General features: G+C 43.8%; 1 protein-coding gene across 2 annotated transcripts in view; it reads left to right on the top strand.

Annotated features, from left to right (window-relative positions):
- Positions 1 to 3,899: 3,899 nt before the first annotated feature.
- The window catches only part of RPAC43 (RNA polymerase I subunit 43), a 39,459-nt gene continuing 18,542 nt past the window's right edge, over positions 3,900 to 24,816 (top strand). The window contains exons 1-5 of one of the 2 annotated variants that reach the window (XM_086504048.1): positions 3,900 to 4,084; positions 4,198 to 4,383; positions 4,464 to 4,593; positions 4,677 to 4,766; positions 7,300 to 7,481. In XM_086504048.1, coding sequence (XP_086360174.1) covers positions 3,974 to 4,084; positions 4,198 to 4,383; positions 4,464 to 4,593; positions 4,677 to 4,766; positions 7,300 to 7,481 — 699 coding nt within the window. In that variant the 5' untranslated portion in view covers positions 3,900 to 3,973. Of the gene's footprint in view, positions 4,085 to 4,189; positions 4,384 to 4,463; positions 4,594 to 4,676; positions 4,767 to 7,299; positions 7,482 to 24,816 lie in introns of both variants that reach the window. The other variant, XM_086504049.1, reaches the window with a different exon arrangement.

Raw genomic sequence — 24,816 nt, 5'->3', positions numbered from 1 at the left:
GGTAATGTGTTTTGTAGCACCACTATCGAAATACCACACATGTGAATCTGCAGCAAACTGACAAGCATGCATCATGGACAACAGGATTGTAAGTGCACTCTGCGCTAAAATCCCATTATGCATCAACATTAGCATTACAGTCTCCTTTCATAGAAGACTAAACAATGGCTGCATTTGTAGTGGAACCAGCATTTGCAATGGAACCACCCTCTTTCTTCTTAGCTTCTTTGGCCTTCAACTTAGGACACGACTTGATCAAGTGATCATTAGCCTTGCAATAATGGCAACGCATCTTCTTTTTTTCCTTATCACCAAAATTGCCAGACAAAGTGCTGCCAGCAGAAGCATTAGGAACATAAGTTTTGCCACTCACAACAGAACCATAAGAAGTGGCTGCATTGCTGTTACCACCCTTTCTTTGAGAAGCAATAAAAGCCTGTTCAACTGCACGCTGTCTAGTCCTGTTTTTTTTGGAAAGCGACTCTTGCAACAGCAATGTGCATAATGCATCAAACTTGACAACTTCTGGATTTCCTTGGGTCATAAGTCTCCAAGTACTAGCAAAAGTATGGTAAGAATCTGGTAAGGCATCAAGAACAGTCTGCACAAGGGAACTGTCTGAAATGACTTCACCTGCAGAAATAAGCTGCTCATTGATATCCTTGACACTAGCAAGGAAAGTGTCCATGTCATCTTCCTCATGCATAATCTTTGACTGCAGCTCTTTATGCAGCAAAGAAATTTTAGCCTCATTGCGACTTGCATAAAGACCAGCCAAAATATCCCAAGCCTGTTTTGCAGATTTTGCTGACGGATGTGAGGAACAATGGTGCGCTTCCAAGACAACGCAATTAATGCATGAGCCTGCGCATCCTTAACATCCCAACGAGCTTGTTCTGCCGTAGGCAAAACAACTCTAACAACTGCAATCCTTGCAGCAAGACCTGCAACATCCTCAACATCGCCTACATCCTCAGAACCAGGACGTACATCAATGCCTTGCACAATGTTCCAGACACCTTTTGACACAAGAAAATGTTGCATCATATAAGCCCACATAGGGTAGTTGTCCCCATCCAACCTGTCCTCAGCAGCAAACATCTTGAAGACATCTGTGTTGTTGTTGTCAGCCATGGTAAATTGTTGCACCTGATGTGAAAAACCTGTTCCAGTCACTTGGCAACCCACCAATGCGAAAATTGAGAGCAATCTCCTCTTGCCGTTGTCGCTCGTATAGCATGGACGCCACACAGACGTCAACCTTGTGGATGATGGCTTCTTGCACTTGATTTTTGACCACCTTTATAAGGGTGGTCTCCATTTCTTCCTTTGTTTTGTTGAATTTGGTTTGCATCTGTTCATCTCCTCCATCTGGTGGTTCTCCACTGCGCCTAGCCGGTTTTTGACGGCGATGAGCTTTTGTTTCAGCTCGTCATTCTCCTTGCGGAGTCTTTCAACTTCACCTTGAAGGCGGCTGATGCTGCCCGTTTTTGGGGGTGTTGCCACAACCCTGGCAAAGGTAAGCTTGTTTCGGGATGAAGCTCGTGTGGCCATGGTTTTACTCGAGGGGAGATTTTACTGTGGAAGATGGATTTACTTAGTAAGTCGGCCAAAGTGGGTTCGATAGAGGATGCAAAGTGGGTGGGTTTACTAAGTGAGATTCGATTGCAAAGTGGGGATTTGGGTTCAATAGAGGACGAGCTTTATCAGATGGGAAGTCGTCCAGAGCTTCGGGTTCGACTTCGACAACCTACTGAGATTCAATGGCGAGCTTTGTGGCACGCTGGCTGAAGGCTATCTGATGCGGTGTGCAGGGTTATGCAAGAGTTCGCAGGGGGGCAAGGCTGTCTGTTGCTTGGTGCCTCCTCACAGGGCAGCCCCTCGCCCAGGGGGAGGCCAAGGGGGGCAGAGGAGGGGGCGACTGTAGGACGACAGTTAGGGTACACACACACACACATAGAGAGAGAGAGAGAGAGAGAGAGAGAGAGAGAGAGAGAGACTCCCCAGCTTGCTTGTGTAGTTATATATCAAATGGTCGGGAGCTTCAAGCTCCCCACTCTCAATGGGAAAAAAAGAACGGTTTAGCATCGTTTAAACAATGCTTGTTAATCCTATGTCACTTAAGGGATACATGCAAACTATAAAATTGATTGTCGCTTATGTGATGACGGACGTCACTCAAGTGACGATTTTTGTGTCGCTAAGGATGTCATTCAAGCAATGTTCCTATAGCGACGTCTCTAGCGATGCTGTTTTTGTCGCTTAAGTGACGCAAAAAAGCATCCCTAGCAACAAAGAGGCCTAGTAGTGATTGATGAGTTTGAGCTTCTTAGGAATATTTACAACTCTATTACACACCAAGATGGTGTCTACAAATACAAAAACTTGATTTTGCAAAGGTGTTGCCTAGCAAGTGATTTGGTCAATATCGCACTTAAGACTAATGCCGTTGACCAACCATTTTTGTAGCAACAAAGAGGCCTAGTAGTGATTGATGAGTTTGAGCTTCTTAGGAATATTTACAACTCTACTACACACCAAGATGGTGTCTACAAATACAACAACTTGATTTTGCAAAGGTGTTGCCTAACAAGTGATTTGGTCAATATCGCACTTAAGACTAATGCCGTTGACCAACCATTGTTGTAGCATTCGCTAGAAGATAAAGCTTTCAATGAGCTAGACAAGATTGTGATAGGTGCTAAGAGTATGATTACAAAGAATATTAACTTAGGTATAGTTGCAACAACCTCCTCAACTTGCCAAATACTATTGCTGTCACGTGACAATAGTGTTCACATCACTGTAATAGAAGTGCAAATTCTTGCCAATGGCGCCACCTTGATCTTTCAAAGAACAAATCATGCCACTAGGGTAATCAACAACACATGGCATCATAAACATATATATTTCCTTTTGCACTAGCGTATCGAACAACTGGCCACAAATCATGAGGCCACAGTATCGAGAACATCTGTGCATATCATAAAACAAGCATTGGCACCAGGTCTGGCATACATCACATTTTCCCACATGACAAATATAGGATATCTTAGAATACTTCATATGCCAACCCTAATAATGTTTTGGGCTACTAAGAACATCTTCTGCCCATAGTACAAATTTTTTTGTGACTTTAAGCATCCTCATCAATTTGTACATGTATGCTTCATATCATCTATACACTAAGTACACAACTATCGAGCTGTCCTCATAACGTCGCCTTGTTTCACACAGATAACATCTTTAGTGACTAACTAACCTCAAAGAAGTTATGATGGACACAAACAAGGTAAATAGAATTTGGATGTTGTATATTCATTTCATCCCTTTCAATACATGACATTCCCACTCAAAATATATCTCCATCTTACAACTATTGGCATGTTTATAGAAAATGCTCGAGATCAAAAGAAACTACTTCAAGAGATGGACCCTGTGTGTATCTATCTTCAAATCAAATGAGACTAAGAAATATTGTTAATGAGCCCTCTAGTGTCTTCATCGAGGGATTTCACAACTTTTGCACTCACATATCAATAAATGTAGTGATAAAAACAAAGAACTCAGACACTAGGAAGATAGACATAATGGTCAATCTTCTGCAATCTTGTAGATCCACAGGACACCTGTTGCTGCTCGTATGCATAATGGCAAAACTCTGAAACGTCAAGCGAACCACCTTTCACTTCCTCAATGACATTTTCGCTATAACACAATTTATAAAAGTGCTCAAATCAACAACAACCATCAATTTTATTTACGTTTAATGAAGACTTTTAGGCTTTAACTCTTCTATCCACGTTAGCGAAGCACTCTCCATGACTACGCAATCAATTATCAAGGTCATTTTGGCCTTTAGCGTCCCCCCCCCACCCCCCCCCCCCCCCTTCTTTTCTCCTCTCTCTCTCTCTCTCTCTCTCTCTCGCGTTTCATCAGTACGAGGGAGGTTTAGCAGGGTTTCTACGAGAGAATGGCGCCCATCTCAGCGTTGGATATGCCCGACGTTCCCATGGGCCAACTTCCACCTCACCTGGAGCTTCAGAGAACGCGTGTTGTCTGCGCTGCGGATGCCCCCATCTATGTGCGTCTTGCTCCCCTGCATTTCTAACAGAAGCTCCTTGTTTGGTTCGATGGCTCTTAGTAAATAAATGCAAGCACACGGTTTCCTTATTGGTGCTATATGCAGGACTGCAGACAGAGTCCCTGCAGTATTCTGGCGCATATGCTTTGTCTGGGGTAGACAATAGCCTTTGCCTTAGAGAGTTCTGCAAGAACTTTAGAGTTGAAGTCATATCACAAGATGGTGACGACATCGAGTTTGACATGATTGGGATCGACGCTGCTATTGCAAATGCTTTCAGACGAATCCTGATTGCAGAAGTATGACTGATATAGTGTTTTGTTTTCCCTGGCACGAAGAATTTTTCTCACTGTCTCATTAAATCATGTTCTACTGAAAGGTACCCACTATGGCAATAGAGAAGGTATTTATCGCTAACAATACCTCAGTTATTCAAGATGAAGTTTTGGCCCATCGTTTGGGGCTTGTTCCATTAAAGGTCGATCCACGCTTGTTTGAATACAAATCAGGTATTTTTTCTGGTTTTGTTTCAGATGTTTTTTGAGTAAGAATGCATCAATTGAACTGGGCTTTGGCTTCTTCATTTGGATAGAGAACGATCTGGCCAACGAGAAGAACACAATTGTGATTAAGTTGGATGTTGTTTGCTCGAGAAAAGATGGTCGAGTGAAGAATGCAACAGGTAAGTGTAGGTCTTTGGTCTTGTGCTGAGTAGAAACACTGAACGCTGTTTCCTAAATGTTTCAATATGACTTGATTTTTACTCCTTGCGAAACAAAATCATTGCATTATTTTCTTGTGTCTTTGAGTTCAAAGGTGATTTAGCACAAAGGTAATTTTGAAATTTTTAATGGACTATGTGCAGCTTGAAATTGTTTGTATACTATACTTCATTAATTTATTCATGATGTCTTAATTACACAGCACCCTCCTTGTAGGAAGTCTGGTTTTCAAAGAAACTTTGTTTAGATTTTTGAGAGAGAAGCTTGGTGAGCTTTGTGTGTAGATATTTTGCAATTTAAGGATTTGAAGGGGAATGTTATCAATTCCTTACCGATGGTTAAAAGGGGAACTTCATAAGCTTAACCCCCCTTGGTGGCCATCCACAATCCCACGTCAAGAAGGATCCAAAGGTGCATTAAGTCAGCCCTGAAGGTGCTTCATCTTGAAGAGTTACTGAGGCGACATTCCCATTCGAGTCAGTAGAGTCTGCACTTGAGGTATTGCATGTGTGTACATTCCATTTACGCAATCAAGAGCAAATACCACATCGGCAACGGTGTGGGGGGCTATTGAGAGGGTTGGTTGGGACCCTATCGGGCGTCATTCTCCTCTTTTCTCTCTCTCTCTCTCTCTCTCTCTCTCTCCACATCTCTACCGCTCTCTCATTCCCTCTCTTCAGGGAAATAAAAAGAACCATCATTCATGGTAAGCACTCATTAACGCAAGGAAAGAAGTAAAGATTTGTGGAAGTGTAAAACCTAGGTATTCACCATTTCAATTCTGTTGCACTTGAAACCATGTAAGCGATTAGGAAGTTGCGTTGATATTAGTGTTCCCCTAGGATCCCATCCTGCACACATTCACCGAGCCAAACACTCAATAAAATACACAAGGGATTGTCTAAACACTCAATAAAATACATAAGGGATAGACAATCCGACTCTTCTCCTAGTTGTAGAGCGGAATTGGCTCACCCTGCAGCCCAAAAGCTTGCAGCTATTCCGGCCTAGTGCATCACCTCAAGGATTGTCGTTCTGTACCACGAACACACCCTAGCTTGGGTGTCCGACAAGCACTGCGAAGGGTCTATAGTCCGAACGTAGTGATCACTCAAGTAGTGGTGCGAGGTGGATTCAAAAATGTACATACGAAACGGGCCAGATGCATGCTACACAAGTAAGAACACAAAATTGAAGTAGAAGAAAAGAGGGTTGCTAATGTGTGTGTAGGTGGGCAGGCGTGAGAGAGTGCTAATTTTGAGAAAGAGAGTCAATTCTGCAATCAATCCACTCACATCTAGAAACAATCAACGTACATTGCACACTAAGAGAGAAGCATACTTGCATGTGGAGTTTAGAGTAATAGAATTGTGTGAAACCAATAGCGCATGACTTTCTGTGTTGATAAGGAACAATAATTTAGGTTAGGATGATAAGAAACAGGCTTTATATGTAAGAGACTTTTTGTAAGTCTTGAACAAGTATGAATTGCTTTTCGAAAAAACATTGGATCATAGTTGACAAATGAGCCAAGGGTCCCATTTATAGGTGTTGCTAAATTGGCTATCTTTGTACAGCTCTAGTTCAATAAATATGTCTATTTTGTCTCTAAATGTGTGCACCTTTGAAGTGTTAGTTAAGTAGTATATCCACAAGATAGGCATATTTTGGATGCGTCATTAGTGGAGTGACATAGAGGATCATAAATGGAATACCCCTTGAGCCACCTTAGAGCTGATATTCTTGTAAATGATGAGAGCATTGTGATAGGGAATATATGCTAGGCGGCTTGGAATGGATACTTTTTGAGTGTCACTTTATATGATCGACTTAACGACATCTAGAGAGAGTATCTAGTTGAGTTTTTCAAATGTATTGGTTACTGTTGACCTTTTTTTGTCTACTAGGGCGATGTAAAACGCCACCTGCACGTTCAATAAGTTATCATATATGTTCTCCTCAAATTTACATTGTTTAAGGCAAGCACAAGAATTAAGGCTAATGATGTAGTCTAAACCCAATGGATGAATTCAGGCGCTTCTTCTGAGGCCAAAGGTTGGACCTATGTGATTGCCATAATCTTTTCTATAGATATAGAGTGATAAGACCCATTTTTGCTTTGGATCTTTGATCTTGTTTGGTAAGTTACCTTCACGGTGGATCCTAGAGCATTTGAAGGCAGCTGCATGTCGCTTAGGTGTTAGTATTGCACTCTCTGAAACAGTGTTTGACAACTTTGCTTGCTCACAATCAGCTTGAAGATCTTGTCATTTATCAGTGTTCTCTGAATGTGTGGAGCTAAGAAGTATGGTTGACCTATTGTGGATAATAGTGGATTCATGAGGGCCTAAATATGACAATTACTCTCATTTATGACACATCATGTTGTTTCAGGATTGTCTGATTTTTCCAATGCTGCATTGCTATATCATATTTTTTTGGTGATTGGGAAGCTGCATTAATTGTAAAGCTAATAGTTTTTCAACATGGCAGTGAAGTCTGAGCAGTTGCAATGGCTGCCCAATGGAAGTGAATATCAAGTTCCCTCTCTAGAAAAGAGCTCAAAAACGTACACATCATTTTCATGCAGTCAAGAAACAATACCCGCACTCAAGAATGATCCCATTGTCTCACGATATCCAGACATAACTCTTGCAAAATTGCGGCCTGGGCAGGTGAAAATACATACTTTTGACAGGTTCATTGGTGTTTCCATATTATAGTTAATGTGACAAAGAATAATTATCTATTGATATGTTTTAAATAGTTTCCTTTCATTTCATAATTTTTTCTGCTGGTGGTTTAGGGCATACAAGACTCAAGTCTTAAATTCTGGAATCTAGATGCTTTGTAGCTGTCAGATGTCTCTTATGATTGGTTTTATTGTACGAACCATTTTTGCTTTTCCCTATATCTGACAAAAATAGTACATGTCGTTTCTCATCTTTTGAAAAGATAAATAGTGAGACACACAAATATGCAAAATGGATTGGCTTGTAGTGACGGTTTTTGTGAACTTTGAGAGAGAAAGAAAGACTAAACGTCCTTCTGAGGCTGAAGTCGGCCTATAGGACAAATCAAGTACATCAGATGTTACATTTATGTTGCCTGAAGGCATTTAAAAAAAAAAGTACAACTAGCTTCTGGGAACTCTTACATGAGAGGAGTGGTGACGTGGCAACCCCCAAGGGGGCGTATAACATTAAAGACCCAACTCTTGATAACCTGGCCGAATTGGTGCAAACCCTTGAGAGAGTGCCGACGCGGCAGATGTGGCTGTACGGATTTGCCAATGCTTTTTGCGGAAGTTCTTGATGACGTGGCACATTGTGCGGACAACCCGCGAATTGCGGAAGCAACCCTATGGGCGTTCGCTTTTAGGCCAAGGGCCTTTAAATACAAGCCTTGGGGCTCACTCTTGCATTCCAACATGTGCGGAAGCAGATATTGAGTCCCTTGGTAGTTGTACCTTTGTGAAGCAATATAAAAGAAATATTGAAAGGGTGCTAGGGTTTTGGGGCCGGTGCTCTGGGAGTGGAACCCCTGCACTATGTGTCTACCATGTGGATCCTCTCTCTCTCTCTCTCTCCCTCTCTCTCTCTCTTTGTGTGTAAAGTTGTTTTGATGTAACAAACTTGGACACCCCATGTCACAAACTGGTGACGTGGCCGCCCATTACACACACACACTCTGCCCTGTGGGAACCCTAAGTGTGCCCTCTTGTGCAAGCCCGGTGCACTAGATTCACCCATGCTGAAATCGGGGTTCTATCGGAGTAGACTATTGAATGCTTCAAGGTAAAGTTTCAAAATTTGAGGAGTATCTGCTAGGTCCTCCTCCTTTGTCACAAACTGTTGACGTGTCAAAGCCTTGAAGAAGGGAGTCAACTTGCAGATGTCAGTCGAGGGGCCTAAACTCTAAGAAGAACAAGTAACAGAAGAAGTCCTACCGATGGGGCCCCAAGTGACATAAAGGATTAAAATAAAGCAAGACTCTCTCACACACACAAAAAGAGACTTGCGGTAGATTTTCGAAAATTGCGCTGACATGATGACATGGCAAGCTATATGGATTTTCGTAAATTACGCTGGCAGCTTTTTGGCATTGCTTTTGGACCAGATGCTTTTGAGTTTGAAGGCTTTTCACTGTAAACTGCTTTTGGGGCCTAGGGCCTTTAAATATGAGGTTAGGGCTCATTCTCTAGCATGCTTTCTGGAGAAGGTGCAGAGTTTGGAGTACCGACTTGTACTGTGTTGATGCAATATAAAGAAATACCGAAAGGGGCGCCAAGGTTTGGGGCCAATACTCTCGGGGGTGAAATTCCGCCACTCCGTGTCGCGTGTCGTCTCTCTCTCTCTCTCTCTTAGTTCAATTGTTATTGAAGTGCTAAAAGTCTGTTTAATCTGCTCTTTTCTATTTGGCACGTGGAGCCCGTCTTATGACTGTGGTATCAAAGCATCAGGCGTGTGCCTTTGTGAAAGCATACCGGTCCCACAAAAGAGCAGACGGAGCAAACCAGAGACTTTTGGAATTTATCTTCGCCCTCCAACCCGAACTTATTAGCCACTCCCATCCTTACTTCATCGCGCATCGGGCACGCTCCCTTCTTCACCGCTCATGCCTTACAGGGCATAAGCCACTAAAGATCACTTGCAAGAGAAGGATCCGAGATTTGTTTCAAGTCACTGTTTTTCTTAAAAGCAGTGCCATGCAGATGATGTCTACAGCTACCAAGCAGCACACTCCAAGGACTTGGCAAGCTTTGAATAAAATTTTTGCCCGAAGTTATATGATTTCTGACATCTTGCTTCAGGGTGCAACTTTTGGCAGAGTGCCTAAAGTGCTTGCCATGGAAACCGTGGCAGATTATAACTTAAGTTTCTCGACATCTCCCAGTAGATGTCTCTTCACGAGCAGATGACCTTGGAGGTCCAGTGCAATTGCTATCTTGGGACTACCATGTCCGTCAAAGAAACATTGTTTGTTTAAGAGCTGATGGACCATGATGTGCTCGGCTACGACCTTATGGAATAAACCTAACTCTAATTTTTGGTGTAGGTTTCAGGAAGGAAAGTCAGCTGACTTTTCGAGCTCGATCGATGTTGAGATTGCTTTTTAAGTTTGAAATCTGTTTGAGAACTTGTTTGGTGATTCTGTTTGAAATTTGTTTGAAATGGATGGTATCTGTTTTGAACCCGTTTTAGTGCCGATTTGAAATGTTTGACTCTGGTTTTAATACTTGTTCATTGATTGGTTATTTTACTCTCGGGTCGAGAAGTGAGAAACACTGTTTTGGTATTGTTTGAACCTCGGAACGACGCAGGCCGATGCCTGGGAAGGGTTTCATTGTATGTTTGAAAACCTCGGAACGACGCAGATCGATGCTTGGGGAGCGTTCCATTGTATGCTAGAAAACCTCCGAACGACGCAGGCCGATGCTTGGGGAGCGTTTGGTTGTGTGCTTGAACCTCCAAGCGACGCAGACTGCGGTCTGGGGAGCGTTTGGTTGTATAGTCCTCTGAGCTTGGCCCGGACCTTTTTAGGTTATTTGTGGGGGGAGTGACGAGGTAGTCGTTGAGTAGCTTCATACCGTAGACCGTTGGTCTCGGGGGAGTGCTCAGCGGCGCTGTTTGTTGTGTCTTGTAACATGCATATGTAAGCATTTGTGTTGCATTGTGATGTGCCAACTACTGAATATTCCTAATTGGATTAGATTGCCTAGGTATGTAATTTTAGTGCATCAACACACTCGTGGAAGATCGGTACGGTTTGGGTGTGATGGCTAATTTTACTACGCCGGAATATGAAGAGTTCTGATCTGGATGAAAGGAGAAGCTAACTCCTTGATCAAAAGAGCCGAAAGGAGAAGCTAACTCCTTAACAAAAAGAGCAAATTGATTGTCCCACGGAAATTTTTGAGCTAACTTGAGTTGTTTTGCAGATATGTTGTAATCGCGGACGATTACTTTCTTTCAAGAAGGGGAGATGTCACAAATAGCTGACGTATCAAAGCCCGGAAGAAGGGAGTCAACTTGCAGATATCGGCCCAGGGGCCTAAACCCTAAGAAGAACAAGTAACAGAAGAAGAAGTCCTACCAACCTATGGGGACCCCGTTCGATGGGGCCTCCAAGTGACAAAGGATTAAAATAAAGCAAGACTTTCACACACACACACAGACGCAAAAAGAGATTTGCGGCAGATTTTCGAAGATTGTGATGGCATGATAACGTGGCAGGTTGTACGGATTTCCGCGTTTTGCGTTGGTTGATGATGTGGTAGGCTGTACGGATTTTCGTAAATTATGTTGGCAGCTTTTTGGCATTGCTTTTGGACTAGATGCTTTTGAGTTTGAAGGCTTTTCACTGTAAATTGCTTTTGGGGCCTAGAGCCTTTAAATATGAGGTTAGGGCTCATTCTTTGGCATGCTTTCTGGAGAAGGTGCAGAGTTTGGAGTACCGGCTTGTACTGTGTTGATGCAATTTAAAGAAATACCGAAAGGGACGCCAAGGTTTGGGGCCAATACTCTCGGGGTGGAATTCCGCCACTCCGTGTCGCGTGTCGTCTCTCTCTCTCTCTCTCTCTCTCTCAATTCAAATGTTACTGAAGTGCTAAAAGTCTGTTCAGTCTGTTCTTTTCTATTTGGCACGTGGAGCCCGTCTCGTGACATCCTCCATCCACTTTGCATCCAATGCAAGGTAGTATTTCTGGGGTTAGACACCTTTTTTCAAGGCTTGCAGACAGATCTAGTCTTCATGCTTACTTCTTAGACCGGGCACTCTATAGATGACCCAAGATGCATGTCACCAGTTGGACCTCTACCAGCGAGACACAGTTTTCACTCTACGATATGCAGCATCACTCTTTGGACCTGTGGAAGGCTAGATGTGGTCACAACCTTCCCCTATATCCACAATTTTGACAACCATTTGGACCGAGCTGCTGGGTAATCTTCGCAGTCAGTGGGATGGACAATGTCGTTTATTCTTTTCAGTCAAAACCATGTCCACATCACATGGCATTATGAACCTTCCTAGTGGTTCATTTCACACTCATCGTATAGGCCACCTTGACGTTTACATAGCCTTGGCCCTTCACATTGTTATTTGACTTTTATACTTCTTCTGGGTGATAGGCCATTGAGCATCTCCAGAGGTCTCTTTTGTACACAGAATACAGCTCCTCTCGCTCTCTCTCTCTCTCTCTCTCTCTCTCTAACTAGCAGGGACATGGATTCCATTGTTACTATATGCTGATGATATTGTGCTGATTTTTGACTCTCCAGAGGGGATACAACGTCATTTAGATGCTTTGCACACATTTGCTCGTGACAGTGGATCGTCTGTCAACCTTGGAAAAACCAAGGTTATGGTGTTCAACACCACCATCACAGTTGGTCAGGAGGTCAACACCCACATTTATGTATGGCCAGGAGACTGTGGAGTACACAGATGTATATACCTATCTTGGGGTAGTTTTCAGTGGACCGGTGTTTTCACTAAGGAGAGCATCAGAGATTAGATTGACGAGAGCCTATGCAGCCTTGGGAGGATTGGAGAGGATGTGTTCGCAGGTTCAGTTTTAGGAACTGTGAACAAAGCTCTGGCTTTTTGACACTCTAGTGACTTCAGCTATGTTCTACGGAGTTAAGGTATGGTGACCCTCAGTAGACCATCATGGGAGATCTGGCAGCACATTAAATGGACATATATGGAGAGGCCTTTGGTCTCTATGATCGCTCGGATGATTAGGGCTAAGGCCTCAGTGCCGCATGAGATTATCCGAGCCGAGCTACCCCCCCCCCCTTGGTGGTTGAGGCATTGACTAGATCAGTATCCTTTATACACAGTTTATGGGACCTCCCCAGAGACAGATATGCTTGGCTTGCCCTAGAGTCATCTCGACAACTAATGCTACAAGGCGATACAACATGTTGATATGGATAGATGATAGCATTGTTTCAGTCACATGGTTTCAGCTTGGATAGATTGCCTCCGTTTCAATACTCCCTGGATGCACCCTCCCTGTCTTTCACACGGACAGAGATCACCAGACTCATACACCAGGATCTGATTCAGCTAGATACCAGGGGCACATGGATACAACCGACACAGGAGTTGGGAATGAAGATGGCCTTCTACAGAGAGCATCTTCTCCAATTCACGGAGGACGATTTTGTGACTAGGCCTGCATACATGGATACACCCTTATCTCATGGGATACGATGCGCTATTGGGCAAATACGCACATCCTCACATCAGCTCCAGATCGAGACCGGCCGATTTCGAGGGGTACCAACAAGGGCCAGGATATGCCACCTATGTCGCTTAGAGCCAGAAACAGAGCTACACTACACATGCCATTACCCGATGTACTATGAGATACAAGGCCGCTTCCACTGTCTGTCTGGACCATTCTCTAGAGTCATGAGATACGAGGATCAGAGATGTCTCGGATTGTTCCTACTAGAGTTGCGCAGACTTAGGGAGAGCTTGTTGAGGAAATCAAGGGAGAGACAGTCTCAGAGACAGTCACAGATTTCTTTACACCAGCCAATGTCACAAAGTGATGACGTGGCTGTCCGATTGCTAGGGTTTGGATGACATGAATGCCTGTGCAGAAACCCTAAAATGCTGAAACCCTAATTTTGGAAGCCCTAACCCTAAAACCTGCAAACTCTAAATTTTATCAAAAACCCTAACTGTTGGAAACCCTAATTCCTTGGCGGCAGAAATGCCACGTAGCAGCAGTACGGACGCCCGGAAATGGCGACGGGTTTTGCGGCAGAATTGACAGCTTTTGGGTGACGTGATTTACGGCAGGCTGGTGCTTTTCTCTACACAATTGTGATGAGCGCGGAGTGGTGTGTGCAAGTGATAGAGTACGCGAGAATGTGCAGGGTGTGCACCTTGGAGAGGGGCAAGTGCAAGTAGAGCATATTGCGCTAGTAGAACGAAGAGGGAGAGAGAGGGCACGCTACTCAATGGCTGGGGAATAAGTGAGTGAGTTGTAAAATAACTCACATTCCCTTTATTAATATGTATAGGACCAATTTAAAGTTAGTGGCCAAGTTCAATGTGAACTTGGCCAAAGGTTAGGAACCTTTAAAATATACATTAAAGGGGGCCATTTGGGCCTTTAACCCAACAACCTCCCACTTAAAGGCATAAATGGCGCCTTTAAGCTACGTGACTCCCACCATCTCTATGCATAGATGATGATGTGCTTTGGGTAAGCACTTAGTGAGAGCATCTGCTGGATTTTGTGATGTATGGACCTAACCAATGTAATAAGGCCATCCTCAAGCACTTCTCGTATGAAGTGATACCGCACATCAATATGCTTTTTGCGTGCATGAAACATGGCATTCTTTGCCAGACATATGGCACTCTGCTATCACAACCAAGCATAGGTGCCTTGGCAGGCAAACCAAACTCACTGTATAGGCGTGCTAACCAAATAGCTTCTTTAGAAGCCTCAGTGGCTGAAATATATTCAGCCTCTGTCGTAGACAATGCAACAATCTTTTGCAATCTAGAACACCATGAAACAACACTTCCCGCAAGAGTAAACACATAGCCACTTGTGAATTTCCGTGTATCCACATCACCAGCCATGTCAGAGTCACAAAATCCCTTCAACTCCAATGGTCCTTTACCATAGCAGAGGCATTTGTTTTTAGTCCCTTTCAAGTACCTCATAATGGACTTCACTTCATCCCAATGCAACCTGCCTGGATTAACCATAAACCGGCTCACAACTCCCAGTGCATGGGCTATGTCAGGCCTAGTAGCAACCATAGCATACATAAGTGAACCACAAGCTGAAGCATAAGGCACACTTTGCATGTCATTGGCTTCTTCCTTTGACTTAGGACAATCATCCTTGGAGATTTTGACATATGGATGTAATGGCACACCAAGAGGCTTTGCTTCAGCCTTGTTAAATTTGTCTAGCACCTTTTCAATGTACTTTTCTTGCGACAAATACAATAGGCGCTTGTCTCTTTGCCTTGTAACACACACTCCAAGTATATGTTCAGCTGTCCCAAGGTCTTTCATTGAAAATGCAGATTTCAGCTGTCCTTTAAGAGCATCAACAATGCTTCTTTTCTTTGCAGCTATCAACATATCATCAACATAGAGCACAAGAATGATAGGGCTGCCATCCTCATCACGTTTGGTATACAAGCAATGGTCTGCATGGCTTCTTTTGTAACCATGTTTAAGCATGAAGCGATCAAACTTCTTGTACCACTGTCTACATGATTGTTTCAGCCCATACAAGCTTCTATTGAGCATACATACCATATGTTCCTTGCCAAGAATAACAAAACCCTCGGGTTGCTTCATGTAAAGCTCTTCTTCCACATCACCATGCAAGAAAGCGGTATGTACATCCATTTGGTCCATTTCCAAATCAAGAGTAGCCACTATGGCAAACAATACACGCAAAGTGGTCATCTTCACAACAGGAGAGAACACTTCTTGAAATTCTATGCCCTTGGTTTGAACATATCCCTTTGCAACTAGCCTTGCCTTATACTTGGGTTTTGCATCAATTGTCTTGATTTTATACACCCATTTGTTAGGAATAGCCTTCTTTCCTTTGGGCAATTCCACCAAATCCCAAGTATGATTAGCATGCAAAGCTTTAATCTCTTCTTGCATAGCAAGCTCCCACTTGTCGCTGTGCTCACGTCTTTGCCTCTTTATACGTAAGAGGCTTTCCCTCATCTTTCAACATAATGTAATGCAAAGAGGGATCATATCTGCTCACAGGTCGTCTTTGACGAGTAGACCGCCTCACCCAATGATCCACATTATCCGGCAATGGGTTTACATCAGGTGGCATGATAAAATCATCAACAATGGGCTGTTGTACTGCTGTACATCATTTTCAGCACCATTTTCAACATTGTTTTGTGGCTGCAAATGCCCTTCAAGAGCCTCAATTTGCTGTCCAACATCATCTGGCTCAAACACCACTGGATCATCTACATTTTCAGCCATATGTGGTGCATCCTGAGGGTCAAAAATAGGCCTAACAGGTGGCTGGTCATGTTGAAATTTCACCCTTTTATGGTATTGCTTTGAGGCACAATTGTTTTGTGCATCATTAAAAACAACATCCCGGCTGCGTACAACCCTTTTGAGCTGAGGTAACCAAATCCTGTAACCCATTTCGCCTTCTTCACCATATCCCATGAAAAGGCCTTTGATGGACTTGGCATCTAGTTTACTCCTCAACTCAGGTCTAACACGCACAGAAGCCTCGCAACCAAAAATACGTAAGTGATCATATGAAGCAGGCTTGCCAGACCAAACCTCTTCAGGGATGTCACCTTTCAAAGACATGTGAGGGGATCGATTGCATATATGCACTGCAGTTTTCAAAGCTTCTCCCCAAAATCGATGAGAGAGATTAGCTGTGGACAGCATGCATCTCACCCTCTCAACAAAGTGTCCTAGTGAATCTTTCAGCCACACCATTAGAAGAGGGGCTGTATGGCACAATAAGCTCCCTCTTAATGTCCAAATTTTCACAAAATTTGTTAAATTCAGCACTTGTGAACTCCCCCCCATTGTTTGTACGCAAGCATTTTAGCTTTCTACCTGTTTGGGTGGTCACAAATGCATGAAATTTCTTAAACGCAGCAAAGGCTTCATCCTTAGTTTTAAGCAAATAAACCCAAATTTTCCTAGAATGATCATCAACAAAGGAGACAAAATAGCATGCACCTCCCATAGACTTAGTAGGCATGCTACATACATCATAATGTACAAGATCAAGCACACAAGATTTACGAGAGACACCGGAGTAATAAGAACTCTTTACTTGCTTGCCATATTGACATTCATTACAAAAGTCAAGCTTTGTGCCTTTAGCATCAAGCTTGTTCAAAGTACAAAGTTTAGAAAGGCCCTTTTGGCTCATATGGCCAAGCCTCTTGTGCCACAACTCCATGTGAGAGTTAATTTTAGCCAATGCAATAAATTTGCCCAACACGGCCTTTCCATGCATGCAGTAAAGAGTCCCTTTCTTTGTGCCCTTTACAATCAGCCTTGAGCCTTTAGTCATTTGCCATGATCCTCTCTCAAACAAGATGCTGTAACCATGCATATCCATCTGACTAACAGAAAGCAGACTCTTCTTGATTCCCGGCACATATCTAACATCATGCAAGACAAGCTCATTTGTGCCATCTATGGAGAGATGCACAATGCCAATACCCTCAATGGAACATGCATGATTGTTTCCAAGGTATACATGGCCACGCTTGCCTATATCAAAAGTAGAGAAACACTCGTTGATAGGAGTCACATGAAATGAAGCACCGGAATCAACAATCCAAGTCTGGGATAATTGACAGTCAACAAAGCATCAATAACATCACTCTTGGTGATCTGCATGTCGTGTGAATGAACATTAAGAGAGGTATCAAAGTCATAAGTGTCACAAAGTGATGACATGGCCACGGACAACAGAAACCCTAATTGCATGTCGTGTGAATGAACATTAAGAGAGGAATCAAAGTCATAAGTGTCACAAAGTGATGACGTGGCCACGGACAGCAGAAACCCTAATTTTTGCCAGAAACCCTAAAATTCTTGCAAACCCTTTTCTTTTTGTGGAAATTTTGAGCGATGCAAATCTCTGCTTTTTCCTATGATTTGGGAGAAAGAGAGAGAAAAAGAGAACTTGCTTTTTTATTGGCTCTCATTGAGAGAGAGAGAATCTGCTTTTGCTTTCAAGCTTTTGGGGCTCTGCTTTTGGGCATCCCTTGTAATCTTTAAATTGGTGGTGAGGGCCTCACTTCTCAGAGCATCTGGACGCAGAGTCTGAGAGTGAATCCCGATTCACTCTCTTGTACTTTGAACTGATTAATATAAAAAGAAATACCGAAAGGGGCGCCAGTCTTTGGGGCCAATATCTCTAGGCACGGAACTCCGCCGGGCCAGTGCAAATCTATTGTGATCTGTGAATTGTTTTGAAGTGGTTATTTGGTGCTGTCGCGGTTGATTCTTGACTTGGAGTGTCCAAGTCTGTTACAGTGGTATCAGAGAACGGCCGATTTCTCTTCTACGGGAAATCCGATCCCCGAATTTTTTTTTTCCGCGGCACCTATGGCTTCAGGCAATGATCAATCGACTCCCTCTGCATCTGGAGATGCGGGCAGGGATCACAACGAAGATTCCGGCAGAGAGTATTGCCCGCCTTGGCCTACTCAGGCGGAGCGGCGAGAGATGGAGCGTCGCCAGTTGATCTGCGATGCAACAAAGATGATGCTCAATTTTGCCAAGGACCCGAAGATGGCAAAATATATGAACCATACCTCTTTGGAAGAGGTACAGACGGAGTGCCAGAGAACCACAACACCACTCCCGAAACCGGCTCTCAAGAAACCTTTTGCCTCCAAGAAAATATACGGAGAAGGAACTGGAGAACGTGGTTGATGCACGGATTGCTCAGCTTTTTGACGCGCAAAAGAAAGCCAAAAAGCACGGCAAAAAGCAGAAGAAAAACACTTACTTTCCAGGTTATTTGGGTCGTAACTCAACTTTTGACAAGGCAAAGAAACAGAAGAAGCGTGTTCGATTTGAAGGAGTACCCAGTTCTTCTTCTTTTTCTTCTTCTGATAGTTCTTCTAGCTCCTCGGATTCGAGCGAAGAAGACAGAAAAGGTAAAAAGCGAAGCAAGAAACAACGCTTCGGAAAGGGCAAGAAAAAGGCAAGGAAGTCTAAGTCTCGCCTAGTGAGTGACACTTCTACAGAGGACTCGTCTACGGACAGTTCAGACTCTGACAACGGAAACTTTTATGCGAACAAGAAGAATTTTTACAAAGCTAACCAGTATGACTTTCTCGAAGATAAAAGCAAGAAAGTCCGAGAGTTTAAGGAAGGTGGCCACTCAATCAAGTTTGATACTTTTTCAGGATACTCAGATGCTTCGAAGGCTTTTTCTTTTATACAACAGTTTGACATCGCTTTCGCGGGAGGACGCTATTCAGAGCACTCCAAGATTCGGAGAGCTGCCTCTTACTTTAAGAGGAATGCTCGTACTTGGTGATCCACGCTTCTTTTAAACAAGACTGCGCGAGTTAAATGGCTGAAATTTGAGAAGGTTTTATTTCTTCTTGGTTGACGCAAGAATATGAACGAGATGTACGAGCTGCTTGGAACCATCTTCGGATGACCAAGAAAGATACAATCAATGCTTATTGTGAAAGATTCTGGAGCTCTTTTCTACCCGCCTCTTCATTCAAGAAGATCTCGTTCAGAGAACAGATTGAGCGGTTTACCTTGAGTCTACCTACAGAGATCCGAGATCGCTGCTTGGAACAGAAGTCAGCTTCTGTTCAGGAGTTGATGAGTCATGCGAAGCCGGGCTTTGCCATTCACTCTGGCAGTCTGACCTACCCCACAGATGAGGCCATGACACAACGAGCCGAACAGACTTCTGGGAATGAAAGTAGAAAGAAAAAGAGCAACCCAGAGAAAAAGGATGCATGACCCAAGCTTACTCCTGAGGAGAGAGCTCGCTTCATCAGAGAGGGGAAGTGCTTTGGATGCGGGGAACATGGACATATCTCCGCGAAGTGCCCTAAAAAGGCACAGAAAGAACAAAATGATAAAGACGACGACAGGCCTGAGAGTTCGAGAGCAGCTGAGGAATGTGGTAGAAAAGACAGATAGAAAAGCAGAATTGGTACCACATGGAGTTGGACCTGCACCGAATATAATGAATGAAAGTACAAACTTTGCCGCTTTTGGGGCAAAGTGAAGCTCTTTTGAAGGAGCCAAGGCCAACTTCTTTTCACTTGGAATTGGCGGCTCGATTTGGAATTACGTCCGACAGACTGACGCCACAGGCGGAGGTAGTTCGACTGGCACCCGGATGGGATGTTGCCATTACACCGAGCATTGACAAACTTCGTTTGCAATGACAGGGGTGTTCAGGGCACGCGAGTGACGTTCTACTCAGGATCCCTTGGTACCACAAGAACTACGCCGTGGTTGACTACCGGGTTGAGAAAGCGACTTTGATAAATGAAGGGCTTAGAGATTGTACTTGATGAACTTCAGTTTCTTACTCATTCTTTTGGGAGAGAACTGAATGTTGGATAAAGGTTGAAGATGTTTTGACCTGATCAAAAGAACGCCAAGATTTTTGTCCACACTCATGCCGATTGCTTTTCAGAGGGCCTGAAGATCAAACCATTGATTTGATACCTGGAAGCACGCCACCGAATCGGCCACCTTACCGTGTGAGCCGAGTACAGAATGAAAAGATTATGAACCAGTGAAAGACCTCTTGGAAAAGGGTCTTGTCCAGCCTAGTACTTCACCGTATTGCTCTCCAGTGTTGTGGGTTTTGAAGAAAGACGGATCGTGGAGAATGTGGATCGATTATAGCGCTCTTAACAAAATCACCATCAAGAACAGATTTCCGATTCCTAGGATCGATGATATACTTGACAGGTTACAGGGATCCTCGTGCTTTAGCAGGATTGACTTGAAGAGTGGATATCATCAGATCAGGATAGCGCCAGGAGATGTCTACAAGACAGCTTTTCAGACGACTTTTGGGTTATTTGAGCTTTTGGTGATGCCTTTTGGCTTAACCAATGCTCCTACGACATTTAACCGGATGATGGACAGGATTTTTCGAGAGTACAAGCTATTTGTTGGCACTTTCTTTGACGACATCATTGTTTTCTCCAAGAATGAGGCAGAACACAGAGATCATCTGCTTCAAGTCTTTCAGGCATTACGAGATCACACGTTAGTGATTAATGCAAAGAAAAGTGAATTTTTCCTACCAGAGATATACTTTTTGGGACACATTGTGTCAGCTGCAGGAGTGCAAATGGACCCGGCCAAGATAGAGACTATCCGTGATTGGCCCGATTTGAGGAATGTCCATGAAGCTAGAAGCTTCTTGGGACTGTGTTCGTACTACAGGCGGTTCATACGAAAGTTTGCAGAGGTTGCTTCCCCTTTGCATACCTTGACACAGAAAGGAGTACCTTTTACGTGGGGACCCACAGAGGTGACTGCCTTTCGGACATTGAAAGAGAAATTGACTACGGGACCTATTTTGACTTTGCCGGACTTGCAGAAGTCATTTGAAGTATATTGTGATGCTTGTGGTTGTAGTCTGGGTGCGGTCTTGATGCAAGAAGGCCATGCCATAGCTTACGAGAGCCGTTTGTTCTCTAGGTCGGAGATGACAGCACAGATCTATGAGAAAGAGCTTTTGGTGGTTATCCATGCTCTTACTCAGTGGCGGCATTACCTACTCGGAGCGGATTTTACTGTCCTTACAGACCATCAGAGTTTGTGCTACGTCTCGTCACAGAAGTAGCTTTCGGAAAAGCAGATGCGGTGGGCGAACATCTTGTCACAGTTCCACTTCTAGATTGTCCATGTGCAGGGACAGAAGAATGTGGTGGCAGATGCTTTGTCTTGGAAACCGTTGGTCCTGGCTGTTTCCGCGATACATCATAGGAGCTTCGAGGATATGGTTGATCAATATGCCACTGATACAGATTTTGCAGATATTTTCACACGGATACGGGATGGGGAGACAGTAGCTGGATACTCCCTTCAGGAAGGCTACTTGATGAAAAAGACTATGTTGGGCGTTAGACAGCCGTCGAGGGAAAAGGTTATGGCTGAATGCCACTGTCCACCTTTTACGGGTCACCGCGGCATTGCTACCACCATGAAATGGGTAGAGAGATATTTCTTTTGGCCGAGACTCAAGAAAGATGTGGAAGAGTTTGTGCGCAGTTACTTGGTATGCCAAAAGGTCAAGTTTGACATGCATAAGGCACAGGGATTGTTAAAGCCTTTACCCATACCCACCCGCCCCTGGAAAAGTATTGAAATGGATTTCATTTTTGATCTCCCGAGAACACAGAATGATCACGATGATTTTCCGATTACATGGCATGTCTGAGACGATTGTCTCCGACAGAGACCCCAGATTTATGAGTTTGTTTTGGAAGGCAATATGGGAGAACATTGGCACGCAGTTGCAGTTCTCATCATCGTTCCACTTGCAGATTGACGGACAATTTGAGATTGCCAATTCAGTGGTTTTAGATTTATTGAAGTCTTGTATCTTGGATCAGAAGACTCAATGGGAAAAGAACTTACCTTTGGTGGAATTTGACTACAATAACACGATACACTCTTCGACCAGGAAGACGCCATGTGAGATTGTTGAAAGTGTTGCGAAGGTTCCACTTTCCTGAGCACGAAAGATTAGATATTGGAAGCGGATGAATATTCGCGAGATTTGGATACGGCTATTGCCAAGGTTCGCGAGACTTTGCAGGAGTCTCAAGAACGACAGGAAAAGGCAGCGGATCGCCATCGTCACGATTTGAAATCGAAGGAGGATGATTGGGTGCTCTTACGTTTTGAGAAGGCACGCTTACAAAAGAAAAAGAGAAAGGAGAGGCTTTTTCCAAAGCTTAGTATGCGATACTACGGACCTTTCCAGATTACTGAAAAGATAAATGATGTCTCCTTCCGATTGAAATTGCCAGATACTTGGAGGATTCACAATGCATTGCATGAGAGTCTCTTGAAACCTGTTAAGGGTGATGTGCCTGATGATGTGGAGCCTGATGAGCAACCCGAAGTGGAAGAAAAGGAGGAGATCCTTGTTCCTGAACAGATTTTGGCACATAACGATACGAAGCGAGGTAAAGTCCGAAGGCGGTTCTTGGTTAAGTTCAAGAACTTTCCTGCATTTGATGCGAAGTGGATGGAGGAGGAGGACCTAGCTGATACTCCTCTGGTTGTGAAACTTTACCTCGATGTTTTGGTTTAGCATAGTCTACTCCAAACGGAACCCAGAATTCAGCTTGGCTGGAGATCTGGTGCAGTGGGATGCACAAGAGGGGAGTCACTCTGTCACCAGCCAGTGGCAATTCCATTTTTGTTTATTTTCTCTTTCTTTGGGGAATTTCGTTTGTTTTACCTTTTGGAAACACCTCTCTGGAAATCTAAGTGCCCTGCATTGCATAGCCAGTGTGGAACTGCTTACCCTCTACGTACAGTGAGGTGCAGGATGTCATGACCTGCACACCTCTCATTGCTCTCTCTCTCCCCTATTCTTTATGGTTATGCCCCTTTAGTGGGCTCATCAGATTGACCAATGTACAGTTGTGTGGGTTCATGCGCGATTGTCGAGGCAAGAGCCTCTTGCACAGGTACTGGATTAGCTAGCGGCTAATCCCCCGTAGGTACAAGTGAATTCGGAGAGGTTTCACGCCCGAAATCTTGTCCGATTCAAAGGGCAAGTAGCCCTACAGGTGCGGGAGCTCGAGGTCTTGCTACAGATGCGACCGGCACGCGAAACGGAGCCCAAAACAGGGAATTACAGCCTGCTGTGTATTTTTGCAGGTTTAGGGTTTTGGCCCTAAACGGACCCTAATACCCCCAGGAGGTTCGGGGACGCAAGGGGACCGCTGTACAGGTGATCTGGCGCATTTTCAGGGCAGAAAACAGAGAATTCAGCGTGCTGCAGATTCTCGCCAGGTTTTGCAAAGTGTCCGTATGCGTCGGGAAAGTCATCTAATGCGTGGGGATACTGCGGTCCTGGTACAGTTATGCTGTCGAAATCGGGCCAGAACAGAAGAAATTCAGCCGAGATTGTGCGGGGCAGCTTGTAGGGAACTACAACTTTTATTCCCTCTTTTAAAGAATAAAGAAATACCGAAAGGGGCGCCTATTTAGGGGCCAATCTGGTGTCTGACTCGCATACAGATGCATTCTAGCATTTGTATCCCATTCCCCTCTCTTGTGTCATTATGGCACAGGTAGAATAGACGACTAATAAAGGGTGAAAGCTAAATCAAGGTTTGAAGTAAAGTCTACCGCCCTTTTTGAAGTTAACAGGCCGGTTACATGGTTCCATCGACGGGATTAAATCACTTTTTCCTCAAAAAGTTAGCCTTGGTCAGTTTGGGTTAAAGACACAGAGAGAGTTTGGGATGACCTTGAAGACATAGAGAGTTTGAAAGTGGATGGAGTGGATTTACAGGTGAGAAAGGCTACGAGAGTCTTTCTTTGGATACAGGTGAGAAAGGCTACGAGTCTTTCTTTGGATTTACAGGTGAGAAAGGCTACGAGAGTCTTTCTTTGGATACAGGTGAGAAAGGCTACGAGTCTTTCTTTGGATACAGGATGGATGGCAACAAGGAAGAGGGTTCCTCTTCAGAGGATAGACAGCCTATTCCAACTGCACATGAAATTGGCGAGAGTTCAGGCCAAGCAGAGAAAGATTTGCAGGTTGTTACTGCTGTGACCATGTTTAAGCAATTGATGGAGAATCCAAAATTTATGGAGTTCATACAATCTTCATCAATAGCACATAAAGTTCAAGGCAGTTTTGGCATGCCAGGAACAGTGTTTAGGGGTATGCAAGGCATGGTGCCCAACCCCATGTATGCAAACCATGGTTTGCACCCAGGATTTCAGGGCACACAAGGTCAGTTTGGGGTGTCACAAGGCAACTTGGGTATGGCTGGTTTTTCAATCCTATCAATGAATATGACACCTGGACATCAACATGTTATTGGCCAGGGAGTACAGATGGCTCCCATAGGTGTACCCATTATGCAAACTGTCTCTTTTGACAATTTGGAGTCAATGGATAAGCTAAAGCCATACAAAGAAGAGTCCATTGACACATTCAATGGCTTTGATGAGAGGACAAAGATTTTCTCTTTCCTCGAACAGTTTGACAAAGCATTTGTTGGAAGGAGCATTTAAAGTCAGGAAAGTTGTCACTTTTCTGGAAAAAAATGCAAGTCAGTGGTGGAATACACTGTTGTTACAAGGACAGACTCCTTCCACTTGGAATGATTTCATACAGGTACCGAATTAGCTAAAGGCTAATTCAAAACAGGTACAGGATGATTTAACAAGATTTCTTGCGGGAAATCTCGTGTAAATCAAAGGGCAAGTAGTCTACTGATGTAGAAGATCAAA

The sequence above is a fragment of the Adiantum capillus-veneris genome, chromosome 28 (genome assembly GCF_014529385.1).
Source record: "Adiantum capillus-veneris isolate H3 chromosome 28, ASM1452938v2, whole genome shotgun sequence".
Classification (NCBI taxonomy): Eukaryota; Viridiplantae; Streptophyta; class Polypodiopsida; order Polypodiales; family Pteridaceae; genus Adiantum; species Adiantum capillus-veneris.
Note: the sequence above shows the minus strand (reverse complement) of the source record. Positions and strands in the feature narration are given on the sequence as shown.